This window comes from Stegastes partitus, unplaced genomic scaffold, assembly GCF_000690725.1.
Source record: "Stegastes partitus isolate 25-593 unplaced genomic scaffold, Stegastes_partitus-1.0.2 Scaffold824, whole genome shotgun sequence".
Lineage (NCBI taxonomy): Eukaryota > Metazoa > Chordata > Actinopteri > Pomacentridae > Stegastes > Stegastes partitus.
The window spans coordinates 247596-258786 of record NW_007578555.1 but is presented as its reverse complement, the minus strand read 5'-3'; the positions used below and the strand labels follow the sequence as shown (position 1 = coordinate 258786).

General features: G+C 47.4%; 1 protein-coding gene across 1 annotated transcript in view; it reads right to left on the bottom strand.

Annotated features, from left to right (window-relative positions):
- The window catches only part of adamtsl4 (ADAMTS-like 4), a 52250-nt gene that overhangs the window by 8902 nt on the left and 32157 nt on the right, over positions 1 to 11191 (bottom strand). Inside the window, exons 6-9 of the mRNA XM_008292697.1 lie at positions 5200 to 5339; positions 3505 to 3709; positions 1476 to 1660; positions 17 to 167 (exon numbers count right to left, since the gene is read on the bottom strand). Coding sequence (XP_008290919.1) covers positions 17 to 167; positions 1476 to 1660; positions 3505 to 3709; positions 5200 to 5339 — 681 coding nt within the window. The remainder of the gene's footprint in view (positions 1 to 16; positions 168 to 1475; positions 1661 to 3504; positions 3710 to 5199; positions 5340 to 11191) is intronic.

Sequence of the window (11191 nt, the reverse complement as noted above, 5' to 3'; positions counted from 1 at the left end):
GAGGTTCTGGACTCACTGCGAAGCGATGCCCTTGCCGGCTCTCGGTCCCTCGGTCGTTCCCTTGCTGGCTCTCTGGGCACCTCCATCTCCGTCAGCCTCTCCTCCTTCTTCTCCACCGGGACGTAGAACTCATAGTCGATGCCGGGGTTCTCCTTGTGGAAAATTATCTGGAGAGAAGAAGAGGGCAGATCAGAAAAACACAGAGAAGACGAGCTGCAGGATGCAGGATGCAGGATGCGCTGCAGGACGTGTATCTGGGAGTCGGCGTCAGGCCCAGACCCGGCAGATGATGGACGGCGCTAACTCGGTGGAGGCCGTCTGACACAATCAGTCTGACAACAGACAACAACATTCTGATGTCCTCTGTTTTGCAGCTGGTGGTTTGTTCTGGCAGAGCAACATTTGCACAACGTTGGAAAAACTGATGTTGTGATGTTTGCTTTAATATCTTTGTTATTGCACAACCCAGATGTTGGCTGTGACAGAGGGGCTGCTGCTGGGTGGTGGCCTCTGTGTCGGAGGGAGTCTGTAACAGTGACAGTAAACATGAGCGTCTCCTCTGAAGCAGTAAATCTGGTTCTGATGCTGATGTTCAGCAGCTCTAAAAACACTTTCTACCAATATTTCTGTTTCTGTGGTTATGAAAGAATCAAAACAACTTTCTGTTCGTGTCTGTGACCCAGAGCTTCATCTGAAAGTGTTCTGATGTGTCGTCTGTGTTCCTGTGACCTGCAGCTACATGTGGGTCAGAACACATCACTGGTTCTGAAGCATCAGGTTCTAGTTCATGAGCTCAGAGATGGAACTTTTCATTTTGACTTCAGCTTTTTTCACATTTCAACTCACCAATAATCAGATTATTGATCTACAGGTTCTGGACCAGTGACAGGATGAGAACTAACAGAACATTTCAGATCCTTAAGACTTCCTCATTCAAACCTGCTGGAAGTGGGTCGAAGGGCAACTTTCTAAAACATTTATGATCCCAGAAAGTATTTAATCCACGAGGCTCAGACCCTCCGAGCTGAGCCTGACAGACACACTTTCATCTTTCAAAGCTTTCTTGGAGGCCTTCTGAGAGCCGAGGCCTGAACATCCTCAGACTTCTGGTTCCTCATCCGGCTGCTTCTCTTCAGTACCGTCGATGGTCTTGTTTTTATTTTAAGCCTCCAGAATGCAGGAGATCAGCCTGCCGTTATTTTTACCCTCCAGTGACTGGATGTAAAGCTGCACATGACTCCTGTCCTTTAATAAGACCTCAGCCTCAGGTTGTTATGAAGGCCTGGACGGTGGGATGAGGCTCAGCAGCAGAACCGTCTTCATCCCGCCCCGGTGCAGCAGTAATGCCGCCTATGTGGGGGATCAGCAGCCTGGGGCTCCAACAATCATATGGAGATGTGAGACATTCAGCGTGATTCTTATCGTGGGTTCATCTGGCTGCTGTTTGCTCAGAATAAAAGCCTTCCTGTGCTCACATAAAGCTGCAGCTGGGCGCTGGTGGGCCCCGGCGCCTTCAGGGACTCGCCCCTCTCCTCCTCCCCTTCCGCCTGAGCTCTGGGTCGGGTGTAGGTGAAGGTGGTGCCCCCGGCCTGGTACTCTCCTGGAGGGTCCACGGCCCAGCGCCCGTTCACCACCGAGGCCCCGGTGCCGCTCCGCATGGCTGCAGGGACGGAGCAGAGGGAGCGTTAGAGGTGTCAGGTGCTTCAGTCCTTCTCTTCTCATTGGTTTAAAGCTGCCTACGTCTGACACTGGTGCTAAAAAAAGAACAAAAAACTGTTTTAGAGTTTCTGACTTTTGTCCTTGAACTACTCGTCTGTTGTTTGTTAAAGAAAATGAACCAAATCTCAGCCTGAAACATGAATATTTCATCAAAATGTATTTATTTTAATCTAAACATTGTCTGTTTGCATTCAACAGGTTGTGCTAAAACCTAAAAAGTTATGAGTGACTCAGCTGCGACCTACAGTTTCAAATCTTACAAAACAAAAACCAGAACTAAGTCCTGCAGTCAAATGTCCCGTCAGTGAAAGTAGAAGCAACATCATGACAGTATATGAAACCCTCTGGACTCAAAAAGCTGCTGCAGAGTTAAAAACGTTTTATAAAAATCACTGAAACGTCATCATTCATCAGCCAGAAACTGTACAGACAGAAGAATGAACTTCCTGACGGTCCTTGAACTCCTCATCTGAACCGTGAACTCGCTGATTTCATCTCATTCATCAGATTTGCACCAGATTCTGTTAAAACACAAACAAATTCTCCACAGCAGCTCAAAACAGTCACAGCAGAAAAACCCAGAGCTTCCAGGTCAACTCCAGGGTTTGAAACGGACCTTTTCTTCATGAAGAAAACCACCAGAACCTGTAAAGACAGAACGATGCTGAACTTCCCGCTGGAGCAGATCAGCTGTGACGTTCAGCTTCACCGTGAAACGAACCAAACGTTTCATCAGACCGAGTTCCACGAGTCTCATTTAGAAATCTGCCAAAAATAAACTCTTTACCTAAACCATCCATCATCATCTAAACCTTAATCCTCACCAGGGTCATGGGGGGCGGAGCCTATCCCAGCTGACTGAGGGTGAAGGCAGGTTCACCTGGACAGGTAACCAGTCTATCACAGGGCTACACTTAGAGACAGACAACCAAGCACACTCACATTCACACCTACGGACAATTTACAATCACCAATTAACCTCAGCATGTTTCTGGACTGTGGGAGGAAGCCGGAGAACCCGGAGAGAACCCACGCTGCACGGGGAGAACATGGAGACTCCACGCAGGAAGATCCCGGGTGTCCTCACCAGGACGCCAACCGGCGACCTTCTAGCTGTGAGGCCACGGTGCTGACCACTGAACCACCTGCAGCCTTTTACCTGAACCAGATTCTGTAAAAACTGAAACCAGTCTGCACCCCTCGGCCCAACCAGGACGTCTCTAGTGCATCATGTGACCAACGTGACTAAACGTCTGAGAGTTCATTGGTTGAGCTGCAGGCGGTGGTCCAGAGTGGAGACCAATGAAACCTGCTGCCAGTGAAACACCTGAAGCCTGAGGAGTCACATGACCACGCTACGCTTTGCACTTTTTGTAAAATAAATATTCAAAGAAATTCAACTTTCTCTCTGGTCTCTGGTTCTGAGTCCTGCTGACAGGAGACATCTCTGAGTTCTGTCTCCTCCTCCTTCATGTGGTTCTGGTTCCTCAGAGCTGCAGGACTTCAGTGAAACATGACCCTCAGTGGGTTAAACTGAGCCAGAACCTGCTGGACTCTCAGTGAGCTCAGACACCCTCCAGACGGACAAACACAGACTCTGGATGTCGTCTGATGAACAAACAGCAGGCAGCCGAAGACAAACACTCACACGTCCACGTGCACGCTCTGCTGATCGCCTCTGAGCTCTAACAAAGCAGCTTTCTGGACCCAGCATCTGCGAGGCCTCAGTCACAGCCAGCAAACACGGCGCCGGGGTCCAGATCTGCTCTGAGCTCTGGGGCCTACCGAGGTAGTTGGGGCTCGCCCGCCTCTCCGTGATGTTGATGAAGGTGGCTCCGGGGGGGATGTCCAGGATCTTGTGGTAGCCCAGAGGCACCGTGGCGTTCTGGAAGCTCCCCGTCACCTTCCGGCACGACGTCTCCCGACCGCCGCAGACGCCGCACCTGTCGACCAGCGAGCCGGAGCCCAGGACGCCGTCGCAGCCTTCGGTCTGGAGGAGAGAGGGTGGAGACATGTGGACGGGTTCACCAGAGACCGGAGGGTTCAGGGAGGATCTGACGGCCTCCACAGCCCACCAGAGCCTCCTGCTTCGGGTCAAGTCTCAGTGAACCCGGTTCCATGAACCACAGACGAACACACATCAGTAGATCCACACAGGCTTCAGGTTTCTGACACGTCTGAACGATGTCACAGGACTGGACTGGACTTCACTGGTTCTGCTGCAGGCGGGACTTCACAGAGCAGCAGCAGCTCACGTACACACTAAAGTCAGGAGTTCTAAGGTTTAATGGGTTTTACGAAGGTTTTACGAAGGTTTTATGAAGGTTCTACCTCGATAGTCTGACATGTTGTTGTTTTATTGTTTATTTCTGTGCCCTTCAGGACCTTTTAATCCTGTTGTTCTCACACAGTGACGATAAAAACATCCTGATTCAGGAAATATTAAAACATGTGACAAACACGTGAAGGCATCACGTGGACGTCATTGTGAACCGGAGCGTTCTGCATCACCACGGCTTTGATTTTATTATTGATCCTCATTAAAATATTGAATTTCTTTGATTATTTGTTTTACAAAAATTGAGAAATCCTGGAATCAGCGAGAACATTAAAAAAAAACTGGAATAAAATGTTTAAATATTTACATTTAAATCAGTTTTCTGACTCGTCTCTGTGGAAACACTGATTATTAGAATATATCACAGAATATTAGTTTTTACAATAAGCAGGAAGAATAAAATGTATTATTTCTATTTTAAAGACTGACCTGCAGGTCACTGATGAGGAGTTCAGGGACCGTCAGAAAGTCCGTTTGTGTCATTTTGGAGTCGTCTTTAAACGCTGTGATGTTTTTAAATGTGTGAAGCACTTTGCTGCTCTGATACCAATAAAGTTTGATTTGATTTGTCCTTACAGCCAGCGTCACGCTGCAGCTTCTGTGGTTCAACCTTTAAATGTAATTTGATCAGTAAAACTCTGCCTCCTGGTTTCAGACGGACTAATGCTGGAGGAGGTCCGGTTCAGTCCAGTCCAGTTCAGGGCCACTGCCAGCGTTTGTTTCCCTGATGTCGGTGCAAACTGCTGCTCAGGATCTTCTGCCAGCAGCTGAATGAAACCAGCGTGCAAATGAAAGAAAAAGGAAAAGCTGCAGAGAACAGAACCGCGTCTGGACCAGGGTTCTCCAGCCCTGGTCCTCCTGAGCTCCTGTCCTGCAGGTTTTAGATGTTTCCAACACACTTGACTCAGATTAATGGATCTCCACCAGCTTAAGTTCTACACGTCTGCTAGCGATCCATTGATGTGAGTCAGGTGTGCTGCAGTACGGAACCGTCTAGAACCTGCAGGACAGTAGCTCAGGAGGACCGGCGCTGGAGATCCCTGGTCTGGAGGAGTTCTGGATGTCTGAGTGGCCCGAATCGGGCTCCAGACGTGGGACGAGCAGAGCCGGCAGGTTCTGGGCCCCTGGAGCAGGACACCTACCAGACACCGGCCGTCCACGCAGACGTCGTTGGTGCTGACGTTGAAGCAGGTCGTCCCGTCTCGGACTCGCTCCGCCTGCCGGACGTAGAACCGATACCCGGCGGGCCTGCAGGTCAACTCGCACTGCTTGTCTGCTCCGACTGCAACACAGAACCAGGAGGACGGTCAGAACTCGACATGTTTTAGTTGTCGTTTGTCTTCTTTAAGTTTTCAAACATGAATAATTCAAAATGATCGTTCATTTCAAACAACAGCAGACACGTGTAAAATCACTACAAACAATAGTTTAACCCTTAAAATAAATTCATTTTCTTTACATTATTGGCTATGATGTGTTAAATAACGTCTTGTTTTGCTGATTTAAATACAGTAAAAAGACTATTTATAACATGTCAGTTAACACATGTTTACTGTTAAAAAGAAAACTTGTGTAGCAGCTAAAAAACTTCCAAAGTTCAGGGTTCTTTGGGTTTTTTCTGTCTGCTGGTTTGGACTGAGCTGGCGCTGAACGTCTTTCCAGGTGGTGAGGAAACCACAGAAGCGACTCCCAGGAGGAGCTCAAGGTGTAAACATGAGCCTGAGAGGGGGAAGATTTACGGCGTGACACACCAGAGAGGAAGAACGAAGGCGAAGCTTCAAGGTTAGAGAGGAAGTAAAAGAGCTTCAGGGAGAACGTCGAGAGGAGCAGAAGGACAGAAGGAAGAACCCGACCGCTCTGTGAATAAATGGTTCAGCCCACATTGACTTCAACTGTTTGCTGCTGTTCTGTTGAATACAGATTATATCGAGTTAAAAAAAGTATTTTAAAGAAACGAGTCAAAATGTGTTCATCAATTCATAAACTACATGTTAAGCTGAAAAAACAAGAACAAAAAGTGTAAATCTGGGAGCTCAAAAGTTCTGTTTCTATAAATGGAAACTCATTATTTTATCATGTCTGACTGTGAAATCACTCAAACCTTTACTAAAAGCAAAAACATACTGATTCATGGGTTTAAAATAACAGCGTCTGTGTGTTTAGGACTAGAAAAACGATCACCACATCTTTAACCTGGTATTTTGTCCTGTTCCAGATAACAGCCAGTAAACCACAGAGTAAAGGACTCATTCACACATTAACTGTAAATAAAAGAAATATTTGAATGTTAAAGTTAAAAAATGGGAAATGAATGTATAACTTCTGTTCTCATATTATTGCAGCTTCATTTGTTCTGGATAATTCCTCGTTAACATCTGCTTTTCATGAAGTGTCACATTTTTATGGTGACTATAAAGAAATATTTTTATAATGGCAATTTATTTTATTTTTTTTCACTACATTTGACACAAAATTACACTATATTTATATTTAAATCACCAAAATAATGTGATTGTTTTAATGAGATTTGCTGTTATTCTCACATTCTTTTATGGAAACGTTGAGCTTTTCACTGTCACATCACAACAGCGCTGCTAAACTCTGAGGCCACAACACCAGCGTTTGCTTCCCCACAAGGTTTCTCCTTCGGCCCGGTCAGACCTCAGCAGGAAACCCAAAGTTCACACCATCAGAGTCAAAAGGTTCCAAAGGTGGAACACCAGAGTCCAGCCTGGAGAATCCAACGCAGGATTCAGCTTCGTGTGGTTTCAAGGATCTCTCAGGATCCTCAGTTTTCCTTCAGTTTGTCACAGCTTCATGTGCAACAAGAAGAAGTTTTCTTGGTTCTGCAGCGATGAGCCGATTCACAGAAAACAATCATTCAGACGCTCATCACTCAGATCTCCTCAGAGACACGGAGGGAACGGAAGTGAAAGAACAAGAACAGACAGAAAACACTGAATTAAAATAAAACGGGTAAACTCTGGACGGAGGAAGGTGACGCTGACTTCAGCTGCATACGACAACATAAAGACCCTAAAGTAGAAATAAAGCGAAACCAAACTGTGAATGTGTAGACACGAGCTGTTTAAAGTCCAACACAACACCGGTCATCAGCAGTGACCCGGAGGAGCAGGACGAGTGAACCTGGACCTCCTCACCGCCTGCAGCTTCACGGCTTCGTCTTCGGTCAACATCCTGTCTGACGCATTCTTTCATGAACAAATATTTTAAGGACATCAAGGAGGGAACTCCGCCTCACTGAGTGGATGGAAGTCGTAAAGACGTCACACACGGAGACGCTTCCACAAACTGGATGTTTTCACCGTAAACGTTTGTAGGAAGAAGCGCTGGGTGGATAAATCTGAAGTGGAAACGCTGCGGGGGAGCGCTGGTGCATCTAAACATCAGCTTCAAGGAGCTCAGGGCAGGAAACAGCAGTGACTCATACATACAGAGAAAACGCTTCACCGACGGACAGAAACGTGTCATCAGCATACGAGGAAACATCAGAATAACAATAAGAGAAGGACATGTGCCGGACAGCGGATCAGAAGATACTTCTGGATGAAATGGAGAGTTGGTCATTAGTCTGAAGATTCATTTGCAGACAGAAAGTCAGACGAGGTATCTGCTGATATAAAACACTGAAGGATTTTATAAGCTCAGAGATTTATCAGATAAAAAAACAGCCTAAAACATGTTGTTGGCATGTTTCTGGTTTAGTAAAGAAAATAAAAACTCACCTTTTGTTTGATGTTGGACAGAAATAAAGCACTAGAACAGCTCTGCCTTGTTATTCCTCATTATACTGTTTCTCACCATAAATCTGGATACTTCTTGGTTCACTTTGTATTTTAATTGGTTTCTACATTTATTTGGTTGATGTCAGTGTTCCTGTAGCTGACACTGAAATGTTTTTTCTTTTTTTAGCGTCACGTCTGCTAACGGCAGAAACTGCATTTTTATTCAGAATAAATTAAACCAAACTGTTAAGATGTATAATCAGCATCATGTCTATGAAGAAATCCACGAGTCAATTTAAAGGACAAATCAGAATTCAGCTGCTTCAGTTAAAAAAAAAAAACATTTAAAAAAATAAATATAAAAACAAAAGAAATAGTTGAACTGTACCCTTAACATCTCAGACTAACTGTGTTTTTATGTCATTTCCAGCCAGAAGGTCAAACTGAAGCTCCCTGTAAACCAAACGTCTCGTTAATTTGTAGTTTAGGATCATTTCAGCGCTGATTTTTGGGCGTAGCTGATCATTAGCATGGAGCGTGTTATTGTTGGCCTCCACCGGCCGGCTGCAGGACGGCAGAGCGGAGGAGAGGAAGCCTCGTTCCCACCCTCCATCCCTCCGTCCTGCTTCTCTCCATCCGTCTGTCATAGTTGTCTTTGAGAGATTAGACTGGAGACAGTGTCGGAGCAGAGCGCTCGCAGCGAGACACTCGGTCCTCTGCTGCTGCCTTCCTGCATTCTTCGTCCTCCTCCTCCTCGTCCTCCTCTCGCCTCCACACCAGCTCTTATTTTCAGCCTCTGGCCGCCGTCCACCTCCTGCTTCTTGCCGTTTCGGGCCGACCCTCTGCCTCCTGCGTCTCTGTGTCCCAGCCCAGCGCTCAGACGGCGGGATATGTGTTGTCTAAATACGCTGGCCACTATCTCTCCATCTAAACAAACTGCAGCAGGGACAGGAAGGGAGAGGGGAGGACGGCTGAGCGCCCAGGGGACAAATATTCAAGTAAAACAACACCTGCACGTGCAGCGCTTCACAAACCAAAGAGGAGCTGCTGCTCACGAATCAGCCTGGACGGCCGTTCCTGTTGGTAGAAGCTGCTGCAGCTCCACGTCCACCTCGGAGCAGACACAACACCGGGACGGCCCGACAGGACGGCCCGACGGGAACCACTAGGAGAGGGTCAGGACAACAACCCACAGCAGGGACGGGGATACAGGACGCGACCCAACGGCACCAACGAGACATAAAGCAGCACATGTGAGACACAAGACAAGTAAAATAACAAGAAAACAGACAAACGTGTCACAAGACGTCACAGAGGAGACACAGGACGCCACCCAAAGTAAAACAAATAAGATCCAAAACAACCAAAACTAAAGGAGGCAAAGACGCACAAACGAGAAAGAAATCAACAAAAACGAGACACAAAATGACAGAAAGGAGATAAAAGTGTCCCAAAGAGACGCTGAACAACTGAAGACACACAACATGAGACGCAAAACAACAAAAAAAGGCTAAAAATGATGCTAATGAGACAGAAAACAGCACAACAGGCGACACACTGATCTAATGCTGACTCAGCGTCTTCACCATAAAACACTGATGGCTGCTGGGAAGTCCAGTCACACAGCTCATCAGTGAAACGCTGTCGTCTATGAACATTCATGAACTGTTCATCACAACAGTGACACTAAAATCAAAACAGCGCCGACAGCTGCAGGAGCTCAACCAACAGAAGGAACCTTCACAGACGGTTGTTCATTAGTTTGCTGTAAATCATCTGGTCGCTCATTGGCTCTCATTAATTACACTTTTATTGTATTTAAATCAGCAAAAAATAGAATTACTTCAGTGGTGCTGGCTGATATGTTGAGCGTTGGTTTGTTTCTAACAGTGTTCTGGAGGTTGTGTTTGTCTGTTTGTATTTATCTTGTTTTCCTGTTTGGTGTTTGTACAGATGACTGTGTGAGAAGATCTGATGTTGGTCAGAAGCTGTAGAAAGCTCTCCAGCTGAGGTTTGTTGTTGACTCTGGAGGATCTGAGCAGCTTCGAGCTCGTCGCTGATTTAACGAGACTCAAAGAACAACGTGACGGCACACTTTGATAAAACCAGAAAATAACAGACAGAGACCTGTGAGACCTGTGGGACCTGTGAGACCTGTGGGACCTGTGGGACCTGAGACCTGTGGGACCTGTGGGACCTGTGGGACCTGAGACCTGTGAGACCTGTGAGACCTGTGAGACCTGTGGGACCTGAGACCTGTGGGACCTGTGGGACCTGTGAGACCTGTGAGACCTGTGGGACCTGTGGGACCTGTGGGACCTGTGGGACCTGAGACCTGTGAGACCTGTGGGACTTGTGGGACCTGTGGGACCTGTGGGACCTGAGACCTGTGAGACCTGTGGGACCTGTGACACCTGTGAGACCTGTGGGACCTGTGAGACCTGTGGGACCTGTGGGACCTGTGGGACCTGTGAGACCTGCGAGACCTGTGGGACTCGGCGCTGGGTGAAGGAAACCCTGAGTGTTTACGCAGACAGCCGGCTGATACCGAGGGCTCCAAACACACCATCCATCACGTGGACCCGCCTCCAGCCCTCACGCCGCCCCGTCTGGCCCAGATATAGAACCCTCCAAGGTCGGCCGGCTGTTTTTGCCTCGATGACGCTGTGACGGTTATCTGCTGACGTCTCCGACCTTCCTGAGTCGGTCACAGGCGTCTGCAGCGTAACCCGGACGTCTCCAAAGCGTTTCACTTTAGGACTGGAGGGACGACGACGACGGGAAACACGTGACTGGAGTTGTGAAAAAGAGAATTCTTTCCAGAGCAGAGCTGGTGTTGAGCTCAGAGTCCAACAGACTGCTGCTGAAGGAACCACCAGGCGTCTCCCAGATGCTAAACCGCTGCTAGCTGCAGCTAAAGCCAGAGGAGCAGCGCCAGCTCATCAGAAAGTTCTGTTTTACTGAACCTCTGAACCCGTTGGTGGGTCTAAAATGCATGTAGTCTTTAAAAATGTGGAAATGATCCCAATTATCAGCCAGAAAGCGTCAGAATATAAAACAAGCCGACAGACCAGTCAGGTGACGTCTGAAACATTCACCACATCTGAGACTAAAATCTTGATTTTCAGCAAAGTTCCCTCACGTTTAAAGATTTGCCAAAACGAACCAGATCCTGCTGAGAACACCTGAGAACCCGACTGACTGCCTTCAGTCTCCAACTCAAACACTAAACGGTTCCTGTTGCCTCCATTTAGACACAAACGCCACCGTTGTTCTCTGGAGCCCCGAGTGTGTCATCGACGCAACAGCTTCAGAAACTAAAAACAGAAACCAGCGTTCAGCTGAGTGACGTCAGCACAACCAACCAAACGTCTGAACATAGTCCATA